At 46.7% G+C, this 27,404-nt stretch overlaps 1 protein-coding gene across 1 annotated transcript in view; it reads left to right on the forward strand.

Moving 5' to 3' along the window:
• Positions 1-392: 392 nt before the first annotated feature.
• Positions 393-27,404, forward strand: part of SLC4A5 (solute carrier family 4 member 5) — a 77,518-nt gene continuing 50,506 nt past the window's right edge. The window contains exons 1-3 of the mRNA XM_088026451.1: positions 393-471; positions 6,463-6,654; positions 18,406-18,535. Of these exons, the coding sequence (XP_087882577.1) occupies positions 393-471; positions 6,463-6,654; positions 18,406-18,535 (401 nt within the window). The remainder of the gene's footprint in view (positions 472-6,462; positions 6,655-18,405; positions 18,536-27,404) is intronic.

Genomic DNA, 27,404 nt, shown 5'->3' on the forward strand with positions numbered 1-27,404 from the left:
GACACAGTGAGAGAGGGAACACAAGCAGGGGGAGTGGGAGGGGGAGAAGCAGGCTTCCGGCTCAGCAGGGAGCCCGATGTGGGGCTCAATCCCAGGACCCTGGGATTGTGACCTGAGCCGAAGGCAGATGCTTAATGACTGAGCCACCCAGGTGCCCCTAGATATGTGCTTTCTATAAATGTCCCATTTGTACTTGAAAAAGAGATCTGTTCTCTATTTGTTAGATAGAGATAGATATTTGAACTTCTCCAATTTGTTTATATATTCTTTTGCCTTAAATTTTTCATCTGCTTTAAGGTCTCCTACTATGGGTGTGGATTTGGCCATTTCTCCTTGAAATCCTACCTTTTTGTGTCGTATATATTTTGAGGCTGTGTTCATCTTTTATAGTTATGAAGGTGGAAGAAGAGAAGGCTGGGGTAGGGAAGCTGGACCCTGCTAACTACAGGAGGAGATGTCAGGATCAGGAAGGTAAGGTCATCCTGAGAACTTGATGCAAATCCTAGGAGGGTCTGCCAATTTCTTAAATATCCTTATAACACCCCTCCAGCGGAGGGATCTAGGAGAGCTTATCCCTTTCCCTGACCTACCCACAGTGTCTTCTCTGGATCCAGTGGGACCAGGCTTCACTGTGTCTTAAAGAGACCACATAGTGGGCAGAAGAGAGGAAACTGGCGCTTTGTTTCTATGAATTAGGGCATAGCATCCCCAACACAAAATTAAACTTACCTAATTTTACAAGATCTACAAATTATACAAGATGCCACTATTATATAGATTCTAAAAATGGCAGCTCAGTTAAAACTAGTGCAAGAGAATATTGAGTGGGGGTATCTGTTGCTCCAAAATTGCTGACTCAGAGGCCCTAAGTTCCTACACTCTACAGAGAAGCAACCACAGGACTTATGAAAAGGCAACCAGACAGGCTACTGCCCTGCCACTGCCCCTGTCCCACTTGGAGGGAAACACTAATCTCACTGCCCAGCTGGATGCTTGCTGAGCTTCAGAATGTATAGAGCCATTCTGGGGCTGTGAGTGGAGAAGAATGCAGCTGAGGAGTTCCTAGGAGAACTTGGCATTGTCCTGAGCCAAACTGCAAGATACTCATAGTGAATGGAGAGGTCTCGCAGAGTGAAGGAGGAAGCTTGGGAGAGGGCTAGCCATTCTCTGTAGTTCAACAGCTACACAGCCACATTCTGAGGATTATGATGGGAGCCAGGATGAAAAGGGACAAGTTAGATCCAGGACAAATATTTTCCTGATAGCTATCTCCCCTAATTTCTTTAATAAGCATAGTCTTCATGTGTATAGCCCTTACAGTTTTCTAATCATGTTCCCATATACCATCCCATTCTATCTTCTCAAAAACCTTGCCCAGACAGTAGAGAAGGGATTTTATTCCCACATTACAGGTGAGGACACTGGGTCCTGGAGAGGCAGATGTCCATGGCCATAGAGCAAGTGAAGAACAAGCCAGGGAACATCCAGGGCAGGTGACTCTTGGCAGAGGCCTTTCTGATATATCAGCTGCTTCTCATTTCTGTTCCTGGCCTCAACAGTGGAGAATAGGAACTCATCTGCTAATCCCTTAGATGAAACTACTTACCTCTTACTGGTGTCCATGGCTTACTTGAATTACAGCTTGCATAAGAAATGGTAGAATTGAGCAAGGGAAGTCACACCATCCTGGAGGGAGTGGAGGGAAGGAAGGAGGAGCACCAGTCATTCTGATATTGGTCCACTAGAAAGCAAGGCTGTACTTCATAAAAATCTCCACCTCACATTTCTCGTTACAACCTAGAAAGACTGGAGGTTCAGAAGAGTGAGCAGTGAGGTAAGCTTGGGTGAGCTGGGCTCTAAAGAGATTTGGACACTGACATCCAGATAAACTCACTTTCCCATGGCTAGGAATTACTCATAGAATCTTTTCACTAGAGTAGACACTCAACATATCTCTAAAGGGCTTAGTTAGATATATTCTCCATGGTTCAGCTTGATGTGGTTTCTGTGTGATATCTGCAGTCAATGAATGCCCAGACATTAGCATCTGCATTTCAGGAGTTTGAGCCAAGAGGCAGACCTCCCCTCCAAGGAAAGTAAAATCAAGTTAATATAGATCTTGCCATAAGAACACAGAGTCTAATTTCCCATTCTGCAGCAGCTTTCAACTCTCAGTTGCCATCCTTGGGCTTCAAAAATACAGTAGTCCCCCCTTATCTGTGATTTCACTCTCTTCAGTTTCAGTTACCCATATTCAACCATGGTCTGGAAGCAGGTAGATTCTCTTTCTGACACATCATCATCAGGTCAGTAGCAGCCCAACACTATGTCACAGTGCCTATGTCATTTATCTTACTTCATCTCATCATAAAGGCATTTTATCATCTCACACCATCACAAGAAGAAAGGTGAGTGCAGTACAATAGGATATCTTGAGAGAAAGAGAGAGAGAGACCTCATTCACATAACTTTTATTATCATATATTGTTACAGTTATTCTGTTTTATTATTATTATTGTTAATCTCTTACTATGCCTAATTTATAAATTAAACTTGATCATAGGTATGTATGTGTAGGAAAAAGCATGGTATATATAGGGTTCAGTGCTATGTGCAGTTTCAGGCCTCCACTAGGGAACTTGGAGCATATCCCTTGTGGAAAGGGGGAACTACTATAGTTACAATAATATTTTTTGGCCAGTCTACTCTTTGGAAAATTGTCACCATGGAATTTCAGGCTCAAACTTATCCTAAACTAGTAGCTCTCAAACATTCTTGCTGCAGTTCACATAAGCAGAGAAAAAGATCTTCCCACTCATTTTACCCCACCCATTCTCATCTCTCTTCAGAAAAAAGAAAAAAAGAAAAGAGAACAAAGTGTAAAGATCCAGGAGGAACGTAGCTTTAGTATTCAGGAAGGGGAGCGATGAGTAGGTGAAGCACAGGGAATTTTTAGGCTGGTGAAACTAATCTGTATGATACTGTAATGGTAGATGCATGTCATTATGCATTTGTCAAAACCCGTAAAACTATACAACACTAAGAGTGAAACTTAATGTAAACAATACACTATAGTTAATCATAACATATCAATATTGGTTTATAATTGTAACAAATGTACCACACTAATGCAAGTTATTAATAATAGGGTAATCTATTCATATCAGTAAATGCCTACATTAAGAAAAAAGAAAAAGCCCAAGTAAACAACCTAATTTTACATCTCAGGGAACTAGAAAAAGAAGAACAAACTAAGCCCAAAGTTAATAGAGGAAAGAAATAACAAAGATCTGAGAAAAAATAAGCAAAATAGAGACTAAACAGACAATAGAAAAGATCAATGAAACTAAGAACTGGTTTCGCTCTGTCAAATAAAGAAATAAAATCTTTAAAAATAAATAAATAAAAGATAAAAAGACAAAATAGACAAGTCTTTAGCTAGACTTATCAAGGGGAAAAAAAGAGAAGACTCAAATAAATAAAATTAGAAATGAAAGAAAAGACATACAACTGAAAGCACACAAATACAGAAGATCAAAAAAGACTACTGTGAACAATTATATGAGAACAATTTGGACAACTTAGAAGAAATGGATGAATTCCTAAAGATACAACTTACCAAAACTAAATAGTGAAGAAACATAAAACCTGAACAGACCAGTTACTAGTAAGGAGATTGAATCAGTAATGAAAAACCTCCCAACAAACAAAAGTTCAGGAACAGATGGCTTACCTGGTGAATTCTACCAAACATTTAAATAAGAATTCATACCAGTCATTCTCAAACTCTTCCAAAAAATGGAAGAGAAGGGAACATTTTCAGATTCATTTTATGATACTAGCATTACCTGGATATCAAAAACAGACTAGGATGCTACAAGAAAAAAAAAATTACATGCCAATATCTCTGATGACCAAAGGTGCAAAAAATCTCAACAAAATATTGGGAAACTAAATTCAACAATACATTAAAATGGTCTTGCTCCGTGATCAAGTAGGATTTATTTCAGGAGTGCAAGGATAGTTCAAAACCTGCAAATCAATCAATGTGATACACCCCCATTAACAAAATGAAGGATAAAGATCATATGATCATCTCAATAGGTGCAGAAAATGTATCTGACAAAATTCAACATCTATTCATTATCAAAAATCTCAACAAACTGAGTTTAGAGGGAATGTACCTCAACATAACAAAGGCCATATATGACAAGCTCACAGCTAACATCATACTCAACAATGAAAAGCTGCAAGTTTTTCCTCTAAGATCAGGATGCCCACTCTCACCACTTTTATTCAACATTGTACTGGAAGTCCTAGCCAGAGCAATTAGTCAAGAAAAAGAAATAAAAGGCATTCAAATTAGAAAGGAAGAAGTAAAACTGTTTCTATTTGCAGATGATGTAATAAATATATATGGAAAACCCTAAAGACTCCACCAAAACACTTTAGAACTAATAAACAAATTCAGTAAAGTTGCAGGATACAAAATCAATATACAAAAATTAATACAGAAAGGTACATTTCTATATACTAATAATGAACTAACAGAAGGAGAAATTAAGAAAACAATTCTATTTACAATTGCCACAAAAAGTGTAATATACATAGGAATAAATAAACTCAACAAGGGAGGTGAAAGACTTGTACACTGAAAACTGTAGACATTGTTAAAAGAAATTGAAGAAGACACAAACAAATGGAAAGATATTCCATGCTCATGGATTGGATGAATTAATATTTTTAAAGTGTCCAGGCTACCCAAAGCAATCTACAGATTCAGTGCAATCCCTATCAAAATTTCAATGGCATTTTTCACAGAAATAGAACAAATAATTCTAAACTTTGTATGGAACCATGGAGGACCATGAATAGCCAAAGTGATCCTGGAAAAGAACAAAGCTGGAGGCATCATGCTTCCTGATTCAAAAGATATTACAAAACTCTACTAATCAAGACAGTATAGTATTGGCATAAAAACAAACACATAGATCAATGGAAAAGAAGAGAGAGGCCAGAAATATACCCACAATTTTAAGTTCACTTAATTTATGACGAAGGAACCAAGAATATACAATGGGGAAAGGATGATCCCTCTGATGAGAAAACTGGACAGCCACACTCATAAGAATAAAATTGGACTACTATCTTATACCACACATACACACACACAATTCAAAATGGGTAAAAGTGTGATGTATCACCTGAAACAACATTCCAAGAAGAAAACACAGAGGATTAGCTCCTTGGCAGTCTCAGCAATGACAGAGAAGACAAATACTGTATGATCTCATTTATATGTGGAATCTAAAGAATCAAACTCATAGAAACAGAGAACAGATTAGTGGTTGCCAGAGGCAGGGGCTTGGGGGTGGGCAAAAGGGGTGAAAGTAATCAAAGTTACAAACTTCCAGTTATAAGATAAATAAATTCTGGGGATGGAATGTACAGCATGGTAAGTATAGGTAGCAATCTGTATTGTATATTTGAAAGTTGCCAAGAGAGTAGATCCTAAAAGTTCTCATTGCAAGAAAAAAAGTGCAGCTATGTGGGGTGATGGATGTTAACTAAGCTTCTTGTGGCAATCATTTTGCAATATATACATCTATCAAATTAGTATGTTGTACACCTTACACTAGTACAATGTTATATGTAAATTCTACCTCAATAAAAAATAATAGGAGAAACTGTTTGTGGAGTGGGGGTGTGGTAGGGGTAGGATGGAAGTCCAAGTTCCTATGTACTATCTACTCAATTATTCTGTAAATATAAAACTAAATCTATTGATTATTTAAAAAACTGTTGTCCAATTCAAGCCAACACTGATGAAACACTGATGGCAGAACGTCCATCCTGAGAGCTGAGAGAATTGCAGCTACTTTTTGTGTGCAAAGACCCAGTGGGGGCTTTACAGAGCAGCCAGTCTTCTTAGTGGAATTCGAAATTAAGGTTCTGGGTGATTCTAGTTCTTGAAAATTCTACTATACAAAACCAGTTTGGAGATATCCTTAGTAACTCACTTTTCTGGTAAGTAGTTTGTGTAGTCTTTGGTTATGAGTAAAAGTGGCCCTCAATGGAAATACATAGGGCTTTCCCAAAGAGGGGGCGTTGGTGTTTTGGACTAAATCTGTGACTCACAGAGGGACTCTCTCCCAGGCCATGTGTCATAAGCCTTATGCAGTTACTGCCATTCTGGACAAGAAAGAACAGAGTGATGGGAATTCTGTTCACTCTAATTGAGTTCTAACTACAGCACCAAGGGTATCGTTTCCAGCAACTGTTGAGTTGTTCAGAAATGGAATTCTGTCAAACCCAAGACTCGGGGCAGTGGCCCTGGCCAGGAATCCCATGTCTTCCATTCTGCTTTGGTGGCCCTAGCTCTTTGTAACTGGAGGATATTAAGGAGAAATGCCCATTTTCGGTAATCCTTGCCTCCCCCGCTCTTTTGTGCTCTGCCCACAGACTGCCGTTCCATCCACATTGGGCTTTCAGTCCCCAGTTACCCTCAAAGGAAGAGGGACCAGCAGGGACGTCTTCCGGGCCTGCAAAAGGTCTGCTGGGGCCTGCAGCCAGACAAACCACAGCAGGAGCTGACTGGCGTGGGCAGCAGGGGAAGCAGCAGGGACAGCAATGTGGATCATGTCAGCAGGACCCGTGAGTTCTTGAGGGGTGCATTTGGGGGTAGCCATCTGCTGGGGAGCCCAGATGGGGTGACAGGGCAGGGAGATTCTCTGGAGACTGGGGTCAGGGCTCTCAGCACCCTGTGCTCTGCCACCCCTGCAGACCGACCTCCCTGCCCAGGGACACCTTTAGTCAGGCTGAGCCCCGTCTCTCTCTGGGGACTTTGAGACTTCTGCTCTGATCCATTCCAAGCTGATTTCATGGTTTAATTATTTTCCTCATTTCCAAATTCTTAGGGGCCACACAGCCATTGCCCTAACCACAAATATGACAGTTTGGCAGGAGGCATTGTGCTCAGTAAACTGAATTCCACATCACATTACCTCCACCCTCTTTCCTCACCTGAGCTTGAAGGAATGGTACAGAATTGTCTAGGCATCTGCATGGTAGCTTGCAGACCCCTGGGAAGCTCTCTCCCAGGTCAGCAAATCCCCTGAGGCCTTCTGCTGCTGCTGTAGAAATCAGTTCTGGGCTGATTAAAAAATCAGTCTTTTGTTCCTTCCTGTGGAAAGAAAAGTATCAATCTTAAGTGAAAAGACTGGAGTCCTTGGAGCCCAGCTATGACATTTTATTCTTTTGAGACTTTTCTGTTTCTAGGGACATGATTTCACCCCAGCATATTCTAAATCTGCCCAATAAATGGTATTTCATTTGTCTCTATTACATATTTCCACTGTCTTGAGCAAGGCAAAATTAGTTATTTTACCATCTAAACCTTCAAAGGAATGTCAGAGGCAGTAATAGTGTCTCAGCATCCCTGTAGGAAAAGATCTGATATACATGCTCCCAAAGGCCAACTGAGTCACCCCCAGTCTTGCAGCTGCCCTGAACAACTGCTCTCCTTGGCACCAAGTCTACCAAGTCCTGTGGCTTTTCTAGAGTAAATGTGTCTATGTGGGAGATGGGTTAATGGGAGTCCTTTGGAGCTGTCTAGCGTAAGAGATGAGCACTGATGAAGCCATGCATGCATACCTGGGCCAGCTCAGGGGTGGGAACATCAGAGACCCAGAGAAGAGCAAGCCTGCGGGGAAGACCTCCTGCTCCCCATGTTGGATCTGGATGCCTCACCCTCCCTTTCTGGGGCATTCTTCTATAACCCCACCACCTCCCCCACATTTAGGGATAAGGTACCCTTTTAAAATTGAGTTTGCTGGATTCCTCCTGAGGCAGAGAAGAAACAAATAACATGGTAGGTGTATGGTAGGCACTTAATAGATGTTAGTTCAACTAATACACATTAACCCAATTTAAGAGCAAGGACCCCAAATCTTTTTCCTCTACAAGTGGATATTGGTTTGGTTTGGATGTCCTCATTGGTACCAAGGGCTTATGAGATCCTTTTGGTGGGAGGCGTGTGAAAAATTATTAAGGTCTTCTTCTACTTGCCCAGTATTAACTCTGGAGTCACCAGAAGATCAAAACCACCCCAAGAGGAGCAGTAAAAGAGAGAAAGACTGTTTTCCAGTCAGGCATTTGAGCCTCATATTGAGCCTCATTCCAAGGCCTTAGGATCAAGGATATATTTCATGTGGCCTTCCGTTCTCACTTCTGATGAGGAAGGAGCAAGGGTTGGGACAGAACACATATTTGTCTCTAAAGCGTCTCCTCCATGAATAGTTCCTGAAACAGGCAATTTCCAGCATAGGTGCAAAGATGGTTAGGGTTCTTTCAGAGTTTGAAGCTTTAAAATGGGGTAGCTTCCTTGCCTTTGTGTACCTTACAAATTTGTGTCTTGGAAGGATACAGCTTGGAGAGAGGCGAGGGAAAGGAAAACAGAAAAGGAGAAAGAATGAGGATCGTTCTAGACTTTATATGCCCCCTTTGGGGTGGGGGTCAGGCAGGAAAGCAAATTAAAATATATTTCCCAAAGGAAGCATGTATTTTCTTTTTCTTCTTGTACTTTGACGCTTTAAAACCTGGATCTCCTGGAATTATCAACATACATAGCATTCCCTCCCCAGCCATGAGAGCTATTCTAAAAACAAACAAAAAGTCCTATTAGAAGAGAATCCTGAGTTAGTGACCTTAAGACCTTGAGGGGAATTTGGGGTTGAGAGTCCACGTTTGCAAGTGAACCAATGAGGATCCTAATAAATGGAAAGTTTTCATAAACCATGCATTAGCCACGTTTATCTTATTCCTGGAGAATTAGCTAAAGTGGACTCTAATCTCCATGACCTCATCCTGGAGGAGGTCCATGTCTTTGCTGAAATTGCTGTGTATTCCCAGGGGCTGCCAATCTCAGTGTCACCCTGGCTCCAAGTCCCTCCCTGGTGGGCTTGTCATCTCTCTGTGTTTCACCTCCTTACCTGTCCTCCGCCTTTACCTCCTGGCCAGCTCCGGCATGGAGTTCAGACCTTCTTTGGTTCCCCCCAAGTTGGTTACATATGGCATACATGTGAGTGGCAGGCTTTGCTGGAGGTTTGGAACCAAGTTTAACCAAGTTTAACATCGCAGAGATACACAATTTTTAAAAATGAGTTACTAGACATCCCTGTTCTTAAAAATCCTCTGGCCACTGGAATTTCCCACTGAGCATTTTTCTCTGCAGTTCCAGCCTCCTACCATATTTTGGGGACCTCCTGCCCAGCCCCTGTCCCCTCCCGAGTTCCCTCACATCTCCTTGCTTTCAGTGCTGAGCCCCCTCCTCACACACACACACCCAGTCCCCTCACTTTTCAGTCACATTAATTTCTCTTCCCGCCCCTCCTTGACTCAGGGCCCATTTTTGTGCAGCTGAGGCCACATAACGGGTTGACCTAAACACAGAGACCGTCTCTTTTAAGTCTAGCCCTTCAGCAGCCTCGAAGACTTGAAAGAGGCTTGATACTGCCTTCTCCCCCTTCTTCCGCCCCACAGGCCTCTGCAGGCCATGTCAGGATTCCCTGTGTGACTCGGGGCCCCCCACATCCCCGATGGCCTTAGCAGGAGAAGCAGCAACTGTCTTTTTTTATTTTAAATCATGATTTCTTCACTTTACTGCATTTATAGTCACTAAAACAAAACAATAAAAGCCACATGCTAATTGAAGACTCTCAGTAACATTTCACACACCTTAAATGATAAATAATGGATATAGTACAATCAATCGCCTTTTACTTTTTGGCTCCCCAGAAAGGTCAGAACCTCCTCCTCCAGAGCTCCAGTAGATGAATGTCATTGTTCTCTTTTCTCTGGGGGTTCTCCTGCAAATGCTCAAGGTCCCTCTGATTTCCTACTGAGGTTGATGCCCTTCCCGGGGAAGGCTAAGGGATCTCTTATTTGAATTTGGGTAAAAGTCCCGCTTGCCCAACACACCAAGATCTTCGAGGCTTGGTTCCATCCATGAGCCTGTAGGGAACCCAGCAGTGCACTTGCCAGGCTCTGCCAGGTCCTCAGTCCCCTGACACAGCTCCTCGGGCCAGGGCCACGACCAGGGTTTTTTTTCCAGGACCTTCCTTCTTGTCTTGCTTTTGGCCTGCTGTGCCATTGCTTTACTCCCCTCTTTCACAGATTCCCCATTCTTTCTTATTCTAACTATTCTTACCACAGTGACTCAATGTTCTTTATAACTCTTACACTTGCAGTTTTTAAGAAGGTACACAGAAGAAAATTTCCATACCCTAGAACTTCATATAAGGGGCACTCGTGATTAAGAAGGTAATTTGATCACAAGTAACAGAAACTTATCTGAGCTGGCTTGGGCAAGGAGAGAATGTGTGTGTGTCGGGGTGGGGGGCTGATATCCTAAGATTAAAGAAGCCTCTCATGGTCCCAAAGCAGAATAAATAGCCAGGCTCAGCGAGTGGACACAGCACCTCTCAATCCCCTCTCTGGGACTGATGGCCTCTTTCCCTGCCTCTCCTGTGGGTCTCCTCCATTCCCCTCCTTCTGTAGCCTTTTCTGCATCTTCTGTGCCCTTGTGTTCCAGTTTACATGCTCTCTCTTCCAGAGACCATCAGGCAAGGCCCCAGCTATCTTAGAGACCCAATTTAAAGTTTCCAGGCTTGGGTCAGCTGTGCAATGAACTGTTCGTGGTCTGATGACCTGTAGCCAAGGGGCACAGGTCATACCTTCCACCAACACAGCTGCCAGAGGGTCATCCTTTTGGGGAGGGGTATGGCCTGGGCTGACATCTCTAAAATACCCAGGACAGGAGGAATTCCTGTAAGCACGAATGGGGGCAGATTCTCTTCTTCTCTCAGCACATTTGGAGTTTTAGGACAGCTTCCTAGTCAAAGAACTTTACTGTCCATGAAATTAGGACTTGGGGCCTTCACATAGCCTCTTGAGACCCACTTCACACAATGACTTTAGAACTCTAGGTCAGTCTCCCACTCCCCAATATTCAGTGGCCTTGAGCTACCCAAAGCTGCCACCCAGCCCCACCCCCAGCAGCATTTCCTTGTCCTAGGCTCCTTTCTTGCCAAGCCTAATCCCAGCTGATACGCTCATGAGTGTTAATCAGTGAAATTCATTCACCCAGCAAATATTTATTGAGTGCCCATGCTGTGTGAGCTCTGTGCTGGGGGCCAGCAGCATGATTGGAACAAGGCAGACTCCAGCCTCGCAAAGCTGGCTATCTAGAGATCTGTGTGGAATCCAAGAGAGAGGGTGGGAACCTCTGAAAGGGCTCGTCCAGAGCCCAGGGCCCCAGGACCAACTCCTCATCTTGACTTCCTGACTGTCCTAAATGCCTTCCAGGTCTTTCCTGGGGGTTGAAGCCTTGCTGGTTTGTAGTCCCCTAGATCATTTTGTGCTTTGCTCATCCAGTGACTGGACAGTCCCCACTCAGTAAAAGCACAATTCTGCTTGCTTCTTTTATTGTGCTTCCCGAAGCTGGCTCTTGCACTGTTAGTTTCATGCAGCAACTGCTGGTGGGGTCCAGTCCTCCAGCCATCACTATGTGACTCTCAGCTGTGTGCTATCAACCACAGGGGCTATTACCTGTGGCATTTCTCATTATGGAGATTAACTTCTGACGTGCTGCATGCACGTGGGGCCCACAGTGCATTAGAGTCACGCTGATCCGGGAGCCCAGCATGTGGTGCGCTAAACCTTCTGTGCGCAGGAGGGAGGGGCAGAGAGAGTGGAAGGGCCTCGGGGTGGAGGGTAGGGAGGAAGCATGGGAGCAGCGTGGGCATTTAGAGGCTGAAAAGGAGTGAGCCCTTGCAATGTTTAAAAGGGCCAGGCTGGTAACTGGTAATAAGGGAGAAAGGCGTCGGGCCCGTTGGCAATAACAGAGCTGTAGCATTTATTGGGTGACTGGTGTATACCAAGCACTGGGCCATCCATATCACATATATTATTGCACTTAATGCCCACCACTGTCCAGTAAGGTAGGTGTGATTAGCCCCACTTTATAGAGGGGGAAAACTAAGGCTCCAAGAGCTTCATGCTTTGCCAACATCCTACAGCCAGTAATTAGCAGAGTCAGGTGTTAAACCCAGGTCTGGGGTCTTAAAGCACCACAGCAATAAAGAGAATCCTCTGGCATCCTTGGTGATCTCTCTTTGGGTGTTTCTGTGGTGTTTCGGGGTCACCCCCAGCCCCTGACCCGTTGTGGCATGTAGTAGCTGCCCAGTGGTGCTCAGGAGGAGGCAGGCTGACTTCAGCCACATTGCAGTATGACCTGTAGAGCCTAGGACCCTGGGGAGGTGCCTGTCTCCTCTGTATCCTATCCTGCTGAGGAGCCCACCATGGCAGAAACTCCTGGATGGTGGTGTTTGCTTGGAGCCCAGCACCTAAACAGACACCCCTGACCTTCTGCTGCTGTTTCCTCAACTTGAAAGCAGGCATCCTTGTTCCTTGAGCCTCAGGTATGAAAATGTGATGAGTAGGGGTCAGCCACGGGTGGGCAGTGTGAGTTGGAGGACGTCAGCAGGCTTTGCTCTCCTCTAGGCTGCCCTGGTGGGGCCTTCAGTGGCGTAAACTGGGTTTCCAGTTCCTCATCTGTGAAGGAAAGGGCTTGGATTCTACAGCGGCTAAGCCCCCTCCTAGCCCTGAGACTTAGAGAATTCAGGGCTCAGCGCCCCTTGGAGCAGCAGCCTCCCAGTGACCTCTAATCAACCTTGGCACATTCTAAGTGCTCAGTAAGCACTTGTTGAACCGAACCCAGGAGATTAGGAGTTTCTCAGCAGAGCAAAATAATTCCCCAGTGGGGTTCGCCTCACACCCTCCAGTGACCAGTTCCCACTGTCTCTGGGCTCTCAGGAAACACCGTCTGAGTGACGCTATTTGGCACTTTGTCGTGGAAGTAGCTGAAGAGGTAGAGGATCAGGAGTTTGGGTTTAGAGTTGGGGACAGGGAGAAACCAGGTGCATGGAACTTTACTGACCAGGCGTGGTTGCTTTGGAACGCGAGACCCCACAGCAGCCCCCACCCCCAACCGCCCCACCTCCCCTGGGGCGCTGTGCCGCTGAGAGGACAGCCACTCTCCAGCCAGCTCACCTGCGGCCACGGCTCTTAAGGAGGTCCTGGGGAGTCTCCCGGCAAATCCTACCTCTGCCTTTATAAGGGGGCCCGAAGAGAGGTGCCCGGGCTCTCACGGAGCCCTCATGGGGGAGGGGGGCGGGGAGGGGACGGGGCAGTTCCCGTGCTCTCACAGGCCGCGCTGCCAGCGCCCCTGCTGCTGGGAAGGCCCGGCTGCCTGCTCCGGCCTCTGCGGCGCCACTGAGCCCTTCCCTCTGCAGGGCGCTTGAGGACCCCCGCCCCTCACATTGCTCTCTCTCACACACACAGTTCTGTCAGGCTCACAGTATCTTTCATTCACCCTCAGTACGGTCTTGCTGTCTTACAGTCTCTCTCACACTTCCTACATCGCTCTTCTCTCCCGCTTACCGCCCGCTCTCGCCACCTCCCCAGTCTTTCCCATCTTCCTCCCCTGTCTCTGTCTCTGTCTCTCTCTCTGTCTCGGTCTCCCTCTCCCTCTTCTCTCCCACGCCTCCCGTGGTGCGTAACTGGAAACAGAAGCGAGTTTGTTGTGACCCGGTGGGCAAGAGGACGTTTGGAAGCAGTGGCCGGGGCGGCAGCACAAACAGGCTGGGGCCCGAGGCGGTGCCAACAGCTGGAGACCCCAGCGCTCAGCTATTCCAGGGAGCAGGTAATGCCCCGGACAGGGCTGCTTCAGGCATCCTGCTGTCTGCCCTGTCTCAGCTCTCCATGATTCTTCCGTCTATTTGTCTTCTTGTCTGGCCTTGAAGGGATGGGGAACTCCAAACTTAGGGAGCAGTCGGCACTAGGATCCAAGGAGTGAGGTGCCTCCCTCTTCAGAGAACTGGCTGGGGTCCAGGCTATCTGCGACTGGGGGTCCTGGGGTCTGGGGTGTCTGGGGTCAGGGATGGCTGGGCTCAAAGGTATCTGGCACTGGGAGTGGCTGGGGCCTGGGGTGGCTAGGGTCAAGGGTATCTGGGGTTAAGGGTGACTGGCTTCCAGGGCATCTGGCTGAGGAACATGGTAGAACCTAAAAATGCAGGTGAGGGCCAGATCACAAGAGATGTTTTGAGCCATGTCATAGAACCTAGGCTCTACGTAATACAGAGCCTATTAAGGGTTTTTCACCTGGAGAGTAACATAATCAAATCTACATTTTAAAAGAGTCGTTCTTGAGCTCTGATTCCATGGAGAATTGGTGTGTCCTCTCAGAATCAGAGTCCTAGTCTTCTCCCAATCTAAAGAAAAAAAAAATACGGTTATTTGTTCAATTGTTAGTTTTTCTTCTATAAAATTTCCTTACCTTTGGTGTCTGCTAGCAAGTGTCAGCAATCAATAACCCAATGAAAAGACTATGTTTAAAGTAACAGAAAAATTCAGAAATAAAATTCATCTAAATAAATGAGGTAGATTGAGCTATATACAGGTAAATAGTATTTTCTGCTAGTAAAATCATTTCTAAGTCCTATGCAAAATATTTTATGGTGCTGCCCAAAGAGGACCATGACACTCAGGAGTATGTCACGTGAGCATGTTTGAAATGTTTTAGAAGCAAACTTTGCTGCCACATAGGGAGTAGGGGTGGATTATGCAACCAGAGGTGGTAGGAGCAGTAGGAGGCTCTCACAGCAATAGGAACAGGAAATAATGAGAACCTGAACTAAGATGGTGGCAGTGGGTATGGAAAAAAAAAAAGAGAGAGCTAAAAAGTATTTAGTAAGCAAGGGAAAGAGGTTAGTGTCTGATTGGACATGAATGGTGAGAAAGAGGCTTCAGGAGTGAGTCCAGTGTTTCTTTGATTTTTTTTTAAAAGATTTTATTTATTTATTTGACAGAGAGAGAGAGTGGCATACAGAGGGAGAGTGAGAAGCAGGCTCCCCACTGAGCAGGAAGCCCGACGTGGGGCTTGATCCCAGGACCCTGGGATCATGACCTGAGCCAAAGGCAGACACTTAACCAACTGAGCCACTCAGGTGCCCCAAGTCCAGTGTTTCTTATCTGGATGGCTGGGTAGCTAGCAGTGCTGTCATTCAAAACAGAAGGGCAGGGTTGGGGTGTTGGAATAAGGAAACCGTTTTGAATATACTGAGGTTGACTTGCGAAGGCTGTGGAACTCCCAGATGGAGTAATCCAGGTGACTGTTGAAAATGCTCAATACAGGCAGGGTCTGGAGACATGGGTGACCTCATCTGTAAGGTGACACCATAAAGAACACAAGATGGTACAGAGTGTAGAAAGAGAAAAGAGAAGAAAGCCAAGGAGAGATCTTGGGGAAGATGAAGATTTAAGTAAGACAGGCAAGAGGGGCCAGGGAAAGATACCGAGGCGTCCTCAAAGAGATAGGAAAAAAATATCAAGAAAGTACTGTGTTATGAGAGCCAAGAGTACCATGTCAGTTCAGAGGGAGCAGTCAGGCACCACTGACGACCCAAAGAGATAAGCCAGACCTGTTCGTTTGCTTGGTTTTATTAACTTACTGGTTTGAGAATAAGATAACAAAAGCGATCTCAGGGCATGGTTATAAACTCAGATGCATAACATAAATGAGATTAGCAGGGTAGAGTAGGGAGCAGTGGGGGCTGTGGCAGACTAAAATGTATATGCCCATAACATTGTGTGTCAGCTATATTCAAATAAAAGGACTTTAAAGAAAAAATGTACATGCCCACCTGAAGAAAGCAGCCATCACTCAGCCCTAGTTGATTGTTGCCAAGCAGGAATGTAGGCACGGTCATCAGAGCATCTGAATTTTTAAGAAAAGTCAGAAATCTGGATTGTTATATGAAATCTCACAGTTCTTTATGTTTGCAACAATTTCAAAAGCTTTTATACTCTGTGAGAGCTAAATTAAACATTATCTTTGAGCTGCTAGTTTGAAATCTCTGTCCCTTAGAGAGGTGGGGCTGAACCAGTTGTAGCAGGTTGGAAAGTGATTGGGTAAGGAGGAAGGGGAGACAGCAAGTGGTGCTGCTGGACGGAAAGGAGAGCAGGAGAGCTTAGAAGGGAAGGCAGGGTCAGGGGAGAGTGTTCTAGGGTAGGAAGAACTGTTTATAGGCTGGGAGAAAAAGAGTGGAGAGAAGAAGTTGAAGACCAAGGTAAGGAAAGGCTAGTTGAAAAAATAAGGACCCAGCAGAAAATAAATGGGGCCAGAGATTAAGCTGGAGGAAGGACTCCTTTGTTCAAAAGTGGACTACAAAGTGGTAAGTGGTAAGAGCACAGTGGTAAGAAGGGAGACAGAGATGGATTTTATGTCTGGAGGCCTTTATTTCCTTGGTGAGGTGGGTAGGAGATGGATCAAGAGGCTTGAAGAGAGGAGCAATGGTTAGGAATGGCATCGAGGGACATGGGACCCGGTGCTGACAAGGATGAGTGGGAGGTGGCTGCACTTCTGGGACCTGCTGAGGGTGGAAACCCTTCATTTGCACTATTTGGATGGTTTTCTCCAGCAGGGCTCATGAGCCTGGGCGTTGTGTTTTTGGTGAAGGGCATTAGCACCTGTCACATGTGTCCTATTCTCTTGATCTGACTTACCTCCTCGTTCCTTCCAACAATCCTGCTTACTCAGACTGAACACCTGTAAGCAAGTGGCACCTCTTGGATTCATACCCATGTCTAGCTGGATTGCAAGCCCCTTGTGGGCCTTGTTTCCACCATCCCACAGCATACACTCCTGCAGAGGCAAAGACTGGGCCAGTGAATTCTTGTTTGGCCATTGGCTGCCTGGTTTTACTGGGAAGGCAAGGAGTAAGGGGGGAGAGCATGATGACAAAGTAGTTGAAATTATTGACCCCTGGGAATCTATGGAGAAACAAGTGAGGGCCAGTGGGGATGATAAATTGAGGGGACAGAGGGGCTTGGAGGAAGGGGAAAACTGGATGAAGCCCAGGAGACAATCAGTGAGAGACTGAACCAGGCCAGGGGCAAAGGGACTGGTGAAGAGGGAAGTATTCTTGAACACTTTCAATAGGGGGGCGGAGGTGAGAGAAAGTGGTTGAGGTGAAGATGACTGCAGGGTGTCTAGCCTGTACAGTTGGGTGGGCGGCCATGCCTTCAACCAAGGCTTTCCACATCATGCCCTGCCTCTCTCTTGCTTACCATGCTGTAGACACAATGGCCAGCACATTCTCACTTCAGGGTCTTTGAAACACTTGGAGGACTCTTTTTCCAGAGATGTACAAGTGGCTCATTCTCTTCTTCCAAGTCACAGTTCAGACACACACTCCTCAGAGGGGTCTTCCTTAACCAATCTCTCTAATGTAGTTCTGTTGCTTTATTTTATTTTATTTTTTTCCAGAACGCTTATCACTACCTGAAATGATCATTTATGCTTTTATTTACCTGTTTTTGGTCTGTTTCTGCCACTACAACAGACATTCAAGAGAGCAGGGATATATGGGCCTTCCTCCCAGCTTTGTTTTCTGACACCTGGAACAATGCCTGGCACATAGTAGACTTTCATGAAATACTGAGTAAGAGAAAGGAAAGAAAAGGGGCGCCTGGCTGGCTCAGTTGGTTAAGCATCTGCCTTCTGCTCAGGTCATAATCCCAGGGTCCTGGGATGGAGTCCTGCACCAGGCTGCCTGCTCAGTAGGGAAGTCTGCTTCTCCCTCTCCCTCTGTCTGCCGCTCCCCCTGCTGTGCTCTTTCTCTGTCAAATAAATAAATAAAATCTTAAAAAAAAAAAAAAAGGAGGCAGGAAGGGAAGCATGTTTGGGGAAGGGTACATGTTCAGTGTTGGAACGCTGACTTGAGGTGCCTCAGAGACAGCCAGGAGGTGACATGCAGTAGGCAGTTGCGAAGCAGAGTGGGAGCTCAGGAATAGGTTGTGTCCCTGTGCCCATGAAGAAGGTGGGCTCCTGAGGCACACTAGTACAAGCACCTCCTTTCACAGGCTGACTGCCCCTTCAAGGCCAGCACTGGGAGTTGACTGGGTTGGGGCCCAGTGGGAAAAGGGGTCCCTCTGGGTTTGTTATGCTGAGGCTGGGTCAGAGTTTTTCTCACTCGTCGCTTTTCTGTTTTCCATTCTTGCTGCTGCCCAGCTTTGGCCATTTTCTGTCCTCCTTCCTTGTCAGCTGCAAGACCCTGGAGTCTGAATGCAGACTAAATCCTGTCGTCCCCTTTATCTCTAAGAATATCTCACCCACAACCAACCCACAGAGGTGTGAGTCTAGCTTCACCCAGAAGCTGGACTTAGTTTTACTAAATTAGGAAATACCTTGTCCCTTGAGCTTGGCTCCTGCCCCATTTCAATTGGCCATGCAGCCCTTAGCTTCCCCCAGGCCATTCAGCAGACCCTGCTGCCCTCTTTTCGCAGGGTCTCCAGCTGCTGAGCAGCTCCAGGACATCCTGGGGGAGGAAGATGAGGCTCCCAACCCCACCCTCTTCACAGAGATGGACACCCTGCAGCACGACGGAGACCAGATGGAGTGGAAGGAGTCAGCCAGGTGAGGCAGAGTCCCAGGGGAAGGGAGAAGGTGGCTTCCCACTGCAGTCTGCCTGGGGCCCAAGCTGAGCTGACTCTCCCGGTGGGAAGGACCATTGACCAGTGGCATCTTGCACATTGCGTTCTGCTGGGACACTCCCTGGCCCCTAAAGACCTCCACATCTGCCTTCCTTGGTGTCCAGAACTGGGCTGGATACTAAGGAGCAAACAGACATTTACCACTTTGTCTTTATTCTCAAATTAAAATCCAGGTGGGAAGGTAGTACAGATACCTATGAGGCCATGAGAGAATAATACAAGGACATATATACTTTCTTGTCAAATGGTTCAAACTAAATGCCATACGAGAAGGAAAAGCACCAAGGGGGCTAGGGTAGGCAGGGAGGGCTTCCTGGAGGAAGGAAAATGTATGTCATGAAAAATCCAGGTGGAGTGGTCCAGTGGGCCTCTGAAAAAAAGAGACTCAGCAGAGTTTGGGGTGGGACAAGCAGAGTGGAGCTCTGGAGGTGCATGTGGGGGACAGAGGAACTGTGTATACAGGGGCAGTCGAAGGAGAAGAGTCAGAAGGCTGTTGGGGAACCATGTGGTAAAGACATGGAGCCAAGGGAGGATTGGAGTAAGGAGTAGTGCTGGCCATACTCAGTGCCTGGGACAGGGTGGCCTTCTAACTGAACTGGACTGGTCAGCAACACCAAATGCTGCCAAGAGTCTAAGGAAAAAGTAGGCTATGGTAGGAGGCAGGAAGAAGGGCTGGTGAGAGAGGAGGGAAGGAGGTTGAGAAAGTCCAAAAAGTGGGCTATACCAATGTTTCTCACCTGTTTCTTTTTTTTAAGTGTGCCCCCACCCCCAAGAAATTTTAATTTAAATTAACTTTATATAAACTAGTATTTGATTTAATTTCTTTTTTTTAAGATTTTATTTATTTATTTGAGAGAGAGAGAGTGAGAGATAGAGAGCACGAGAGGGAAGAGGGTCAGAGGGAGAAGCAGACTCCCTGCCGAGCAGGGAGCCCAATGCGGGACTCGATCCCAGGACTCCAGGATCATGACCTGAGCTGAAGGCAGTCGCCCAACCAACTGAGTCACCCAGGCACCCTGATTTAATTTATTTCTAATGAGAGGAATTAAATACTAAGGAACATGGTTCTGTCAGGCTGGCTTGAACTTTGGGATGCCATAAACCATGGTAATATCTAAAACTTTTTGCACCTCCAAGACCCCTTTGGGGCTGCTGTTGCCCCAGTTGAGAATACCTGGACTAACTGCTACCTGTGTCCAGGACTGGCTCTGCCTGGGGGGCCACCAGGATGCCCAGATCCTTGCAGCTGCTCCACCCATGGCCTGGGCTCCTCCCTCACCCACCAACCTCACTCCCCTGGGCAGTTACTCTGTAGAGCGAGGAAGAGCAGGTTTGGACATCCCCAAGCCTCCCCCTTCTAATCTCTCCTGGAAGAAAGGTCCCTGGGTGGACTACCAAACCCCTGCAGGCCTCCGGGAAAGAATGAATTCTAGCCTCCTGGCCTGCCCTAATCCCTGTATGGAAGCCCTTGAGCCTCTATTTACCAGCCATTCAGTGAGCCCTTACTATATGCTAAATAATTTACAGGCTTATCTCACACAAGCTGCACAATGACCCTGAGGAGGTGGGAGCTATTACTATCCCCATTTTATAGATGAGGATACTGAGGTTTAGAGGGGGAAATAGCTTGCAAGGGTCAGAGTGTGCAGGCTGCTGAGTCTGGATTCTAGCCCAGGCCTGTCTGACCCTAGCTTGAGGGCTTATGCACTTTGTCGTGCTTTCTCTGTTTTCTCAGCTACCTTCCTCTCCTTCCTCAAACTTCCAGGGACTCAGTTTGGGTTTCCATGGAAATAGAGTCTGGAGGCAATTCCACTGGGATGAGAAATAGAGACAGCCACAGAGACCAGGGCATCTATTCAGGGCTGAGAAGAGAGGGTAGGACATTTTAAATAGAGCCCAGTCTGGGTTATGGTGGCTTAATGCCTCTGAGGAGCTGGTGCTTCCCCTCCCTTTCTTGTCCAAGATGGGGAAATAGAAGGAACGTTGAGAAGGGCCTTCTCAGAGACCCAGTAAGAAGAGAGTGTTCTCTCCACTGGGCAAGTGCTGCATCCAGAACCCCTGGCAACAAATGCCAGGACCAGACCTTCTGTGAGGGCCTATCACGCATGCCTGCAGAGCCCTTGCTAAGAATGCCTCAGGGCCCTCAGAGACCTGATTGTCTGTCACCACAGACAAAATATTGTTTCTGGTCTCTCTCAGAATGGATCCATTGAGCCTTATGCACTCTAGACCCTGTAATGAAACTGATAAACTGTACGAGATAATATTTCTAGAAGGAGGCTCCTCCTGAAATAGAAAAGGGTCTGATCTGACAGTTACCATCTGCAGGCTGGTAGATTTCCCTGCAAGGTAGGCAGCTTCTGAGGTGACCCTGAAAGGGTCCTGAGTAGACCTCAAACAAATAGTGAGAGGAAAGTGATGGCTAGGGACGCCTGGATGGCTCAGTTGGGTAAGCGTCTGCCTTCAGCTCAGGTCATGATCCCAGGGTCCTGGGACTGAGCCCTGCATCGGGCTCCCTGCTCAGCGGGGAGCCTGCTTCTCCCCCTGCTTGTGCTCTCTCTCTCTCTTCCTCTCTCTCTCTGACAAATAAATAAAAACTTAAAAAAAAAAAAAAGATGACTAGAAGTTAAAATCGCTGAACCCAATTCCAGACAGATGTGAGGGAGAAGCAGCTTGGAGGCCAACTTGGGGGCAGGAAACAGTGGGAGGAGAGGAGCTCAGGCCTCCCTACCTCGAGTCCCCTTTCTCTACTTAGCCTCCTTTAATCTTTTGTCCAGCTAACAGCATCAGGTTTCCAGCTCACTGTTGGAGGTTTGACCAACAAGCCTGTAGAAAGGTCAGAGGAAGGGCTTGACCATTGGCCAACAGGTCTACCTTGGCCTGGACAGCTGTGCTGGAGACTCCTTCAGGCAAACTGCAACAGTAGAGGTGCTTGGGGCCAGGCCACACCCCCACAAAAGAATGGGAAGCATTTCCCTCAGCTGACAGGCTGTGAGATCTACTCCCGGAAGCCAGAGATCTTAGAAGTTTCCAGAATCCAAGAATCTGCAAATCCTAGTGGGTTCTGGCCTCCTTGGGGTAATAGAAAATGATGATGGTGTGGGGGGTGGACAACCCCTCACACAGACACTCAGGCCCTGGGAGGGTTGCAGGCCTACACCCACATCAAAGGGAATGGAGGGGACCCTTTAATAAAAGTATTTAATTTGCTGCAGGAGTGTTTGCTTTATTGAGTTAGGAGATTAAGAGTGAAAATCTCAAATCCGCAAGGAATTTTCCCTGGTGGTGCTTTGTCAGGGGTTATTAGTTTGGGGGATGTTTTGAGCCCTTGGAGAAGGAGTCACCCCTGAACAGATTTAAATGGCTTTTAGAGCTCCACTGAAGCTTTGCCCTGTGCGCATGATGGGGACTGTGTGTGTGGAGGAGTGGGGGGTGACTTCTAGTGTGATCAATGCTGGTAGGTCAGGCTGTTAATAAGATAGATTTTCACTAATTCGATCTCTTTAGCATTCCCGGGAGGAAAATGCAGCTGGCTATTTGCTGATACTGACCTTGCCTGAAGGGAGGGCTGGATCAGGTGGGTGGGGGCACACAACCCCCTCACTACCAGCAAACAATTTACCCAGAATGCTGTCCTCTCTCAGGCCCAAGTTGGCCTGGCTGCAAGGACAGGAAGAGAAGAATGATCTGGGCTGGAACCCACCCAAGTGTGGAGGGCCCTTTGGGGTTACTCAGACATAGCCAGAGCTTAGAGCCTTCTAAGAGTTCTTAGAGAAAATTCCAAATCCAAGCTGCCTGTGATCTCAATTCAGAGCAGACCAAAAGAGTAAACTTTCCAGAGGTTCTTATGAGACACCTATGCTCTGAGGACATTTGTGTGATGACCAGGAAAGGGCAGAAAGAAGGGCAGGAAAAGTGGGTCAGCTTAGTTGGGTCAAACAGACCAGTATATTTTCAGAAGCATCTTACGTGTGGAGTTGCTTGCCTACTCTCTATGTGATAGAGGGGAAAGCCTGAACTCTGTCTCAGCTTTGAAACTCTCCTACTTAAGATCTTATAGAATGCCTTCCTAGTATCATTTCCCTGCTTTGTCAGGGGTGGGGGGGCATGCAGAATGCACCCCCAGCCCTCGGTCTCACTATCTCACTACTCACCTGGGACAACTCTATGGATAAAAGCAGAGTAGGAAGCTGAGAGTTCTTAGCACGGAAGTCAGCAAACCTCACTGATTCATTTAAGTATGATTTACAAAGTATTACTGTCTGTAAACCTGAGCCAGCTGTTGGAGATACAAAAATGAACATGGCAGATGCCATCCCGACTCATTTGGGCTTTCTGTCGAATGGGGCACAAAAGTGGTTAAACAGGCATTTGATGATGGGGTGCTGTGAAAGCAGTGTGGGGGCACCCAGCCTAGACAGGAGGGGTTAAGGAAGACAAACAAGAGCAAGAGGTGTTTACCCCGAGACCTGAAAGATAGATCAGAGTTAGCCAGGAGAGGGTATGGAGGGGGAAAGGAGAGGCCCCGGGAACAAGGAGACCAGACCCACAGAGGAAGGGGCAGAAATGCCCTGTGGCTGGGCTGCGGAGTGAGGGGCCAGCCATGGAGGGCCTACGCAGGCCATCTTTTGCAGTTTGAACTTGATGCTGGGAGCTTCAGAGGACCACTTGGGGGGAGAGGAGCAGGATGGTCTGGGAGAGGCCACTCTGGCTTCAATGTGGAGAATGTATTAAAAGGAGGCAAGACTGGGCCTGTTAGGAGGCTGGTCTCGGTGAAAGATGGGACCCTGAACCAAGAAGTTAGCAGTGGGAACAGAGAGAAGGGGTGGATTTGAGACCTATTTTTTCAAGCATATAATTTCATATATATGTGTGTGTGTGTGTGTGTGTGTTAATATATGTATTCCTTTTAAATATACTTTCTTTTTTAGAGCAGTTTAGATTCACAACAAAAGTGAGCCAGAGGGTGCAGAGTTCCCGTTTGCCCCCTGCGCCTGAACATACAGAGCCTCCCCTGTGGCTGACATCCTCCATGTGCGTGGTCCATCTGTCACTGTTGATGAGCCTACATTGCCACATCATCACCTAGAGCCCAGAGTTTACATGAGGGTTCACTCTTGGTGTTGGACCTACTATGGGTTTGGACAAATGTGTAAGGACATGTATTCACCATTATAGTATCCTACACAGGAGTTTTACTGCCCTAAAAATCTTCTGTGCTCTGCTTATTCATATCACTCTCTTCCATAATCCCTGGCAGCCACTATTCCTTTTACAGGATATAAGACCTGTCTTAACAGGGAGAATTGACAGGACTTAGTGACAGGTGGCATGTTGGGGACCAGGATAGTCAGGGAGATGCCCAGCTTTCCCGCTTGTGCAAGCGGGTAACTCGTGGTAGCAATTTAGGAAACACAGAGGAATAGCAAGTTCTTGTTGTGTTGGGCATCTTGTTTTGTTCTGATGGACGCTGATGATGAGTTTCCTCTGGGACATGTTCTGTTTGGGGAAACTGCAAGTGGAGGTGTCCAGCAGCACCATGTAGGTACAGAGGTCTGGAGCTCCGTGGAGAAGCCTAGATTTGTCAGTGCTCAGCATCTAGATGGAAACCAAACCCATAGAAGAGGGTAAGTTTGCCCCTGAGATCTGTGAAGTGAGAGAGTTCCCAGGTCAGAACCCCCAGGTCACTAACATTTGAGGGGTGGGCAGAGGGAGTGGAATCTGCCACGGAGACTGAGAAGGTGCCACCAGAGAGGTAGGTGGGGAACAAGAGGAGTGCTGTGTCCTGGAAACCAGGGGCAGGGAGACATTCAAGATGGAAGGAATAGCCACCGAGTGGGGGAGGAACAGAAAAGTATCCAAGGATGGAGAGACGAGAGCAGTCTCAGGGGTGGCGCGGGGCAGAGGGTGGAGAAGAGCGTCAGGATGATGAGGGTGGGTTCAGTGGAACGGTTCTTCCAAGATGCTTGTCTGTGGAAGGTGGCAGTGAGCTCCGTCTCTCAAGGGAGGCTCTTGTTCTTTGTGAGCATGAGAGATCTGAGCATACTGAATGCTGATGGAAAGGAGCCAGATGAAGGAGAGTGGTGTAAAGATGCATGAATTAGAGAGGAACTGCTTGGGGGCGGGGGGGGGGGGGGAGGGCCCTGAGCCCCCAGCTAGGAAGGCCCCACCCCTTCTGTGTGACAGGCCCAAAGGAAGGAGCAGAGGGCAGGGCAGCTGCAGCAAGGCTTGGGAGCTCCTACCAGGAGTGGAGAGGGCTGGTGATTGTTGGAGGAGAGGGGGGAGTGGAAAAGTGGACTGCGGGAGCTGCAGGTAGCCAGGTGGTCCTGAGGCAGGTGAACAGCTGCGGGCCTGGGGCCTCCTGTTTGACTGCAGTGGAGCCATGTACGGAGATTTGTGGTCAGATGAAAGTTTTTAAGGTTATTTAACTCTGACTGGATGCTTATTTCCTGGTCTGAATAGTCACACGGTCTTTATCAAGCTGCTTTCACATCCACTAGCTAGCATGGTGCTTCCCTCTCCTTCCACTAGTCCAACACTGATACCTGACACTTATGCCGGGTAAGTGGGGAAAAAGGGATTTGACACAAATCAGAACTTGGATCAAGGCCCAGGTAGAAGTAGGCAACGTTCCCCTAGGCCTCTGAGGCCCTGGTTGCAGCCAGCACCCTCACCTGTGAGCTGTGTAAACACAGAACGGGGGCGCTGAGCCAGGTGTCCCCCAGGGGTTTCGTGATCACTTCTAGTCAGCACAGCTCAGGGTGGGGGCTGCCTGAGACCTAACACGCCAGGAGGGGCCGCCTTCAAAGCACCGGCCATCAGATTGGGGAAGCACCAGTCCACCTCGTGGGGACAACCAGGTGGTGATACAACGCCATCACCTGGTGGACTCAGGTCTGTAAAATAGGTAGGATTAGCTGGCCGGTGAGTGGGACAGGAAGGCTAGCTCAGTGAGGGGAGAGCAGAACGCTTCCGGGATGTGGCTTGATTGGCTGGCAGTTCCTCCGAACCCCTAGAGGCTGGTCTGCAGGAAGGATCACCTCTCCGCAACCAAGGACATCTTTGGGTGGCTCCATGAGATGCAGTTGTCAGGAGGGAAGAAAGCCCATCATCAGACCACCTTGCCTGCCAAGACGCCAGTTGATTCATATATATATGTATATATATATATATTTATTTATTTATATTTATATTTGTCTAAATCCAAATTAATATATATTTATATATTTTGTAACTTTTAAATATCTAAATAGTTTCTATAATTTTTTATTATGGAAAGTTTCAAACACAAAAAGTAGGACAGTATAATGAGCCCCCATGTATCTATTACCCAGTTGTTTTTTTTTAAGATTTTTTTTTTATTTGTCAGAGAGAGAGAACGCGCACAAGCAGGGGGAGCGGCAGGCAGAGGGAGAAGCAGGCTCCCTGCTGAGCAAGGAGCCCAATGCAGGCCTCGAACCCAGGACCATGGGATCATGATCTGAGCCGAAGGCAGACGCTGAGCCACCCAGGCATCCCTATTACCCAGTTTCATCAATGATTAATATTGATCTATCTCCACCACTTTTTTTTTGTTTGCTTTTAGGAATTTTGTTTTTTGTTTGTTTTTGCCACAATGTTTTAAAGAAAATCCCACATGTTATAAACATTTTAGTATACAACTTTATGAAATTAAACTTCTTTTATAAACACAACCACAATGCCATTATATCACCTAACAAAATTGAGAGTAATTCCTTAATATATTTAGTCTACATTCAAATGTCCCTAATTTTCTCAAAAACATCCCTTTACTGTTGGTTTGTACAACTTCAAATCAAAACAAGGTCCACAAGTTGATTTTGGTGGTTATGTCTCCTGTCTTGTTAGAACTGTCAGACTCCAGAGATGCTGAAGGAATAGACCTCCCTGGAAACCCTTTGTCAGGTGTTTGTGCTGAAGGCAAGAGCCTCCCCATCTGATATGCCCAGCTCTACAACCACAACCTAAGCTCGAGTGAGCTGTCAGGACCTGTGTAGGATGGCCAAGGGAGAGAGAAATGCCCCTGTCATTGTTAGGGCATTTTAGGCTGCAGGTAATAGAAGCCCACTCAAGCTAACTTTATGCAAAAAGAGAGAGCATCAGCAGAAATGGGATGACCTCATGGTACCCAGGGATGGCCAGGTATGTCAAGGCCTGGGCCCAGGAAGCCAGGCTGTCCTCTTTCTCTGCTTCTGGTCTCTGCCTCTCTCTGAGCAGTGTCTTCACTCTTCTGCAGCTGGTTCCCCCCATTTGTCCCTGTCCTTAGCTTCCAAGTTTACATCTACTCTACTCAAAGGACCATCCTACAATGTGTAGCTATTTCTCATTCCCAATTCCTAATTCTTCAAAGAGCATCTGATGTGCCCAACTTTGGTTGTCCCATCACTGTGACCCAAATCAGTTATGGGGAGCTACGGGGTGGGCTAGTCATGGCCTGGGGAACATATCCCCATGAGTGGCAGCCGAGCAGACACCCCAAATATGTCTTTTTCACATATGTAGTAGTGAAGATATGCACTTTATGTAATCTGTTCTTTGGCTGAAGTTGTGCTTCTAATGCCAAGCAGAACTTGGCATATAGGTGGGAGCTTTGCAAACCTGTCCCCCTCTTGGACAAGCACTTCACCAATCACTACGTGGATAGCTACTGTCACCTCTGCTCTGTATCAATTCTTAGGGCAGTGGAAAAGTAGAAGCTCTAATCTGTGGGTCTAGGAGAACTTTGGAAAGTTTATCTTATCCACACCTTTCTCCTTTCATTCTAAAAATAT

Source organism: Eumetopias jubatus, unplaced genomic scaffold (assembly GCF_037043125.1).
Source record: "Eumetopias jubatus isolate StellerSeaLion01/CBP00866 unplaced genomic scaffold, mEumJub1_p1.0 scaffold_9, whole genome shotgun sequence".
NCBI classification, from domain to species: Eukaryota; Metazoa; Chordata; class Mammalia; order Carnivora; family Otariidae; genus Eumetopias; species Eumetopias jubatus.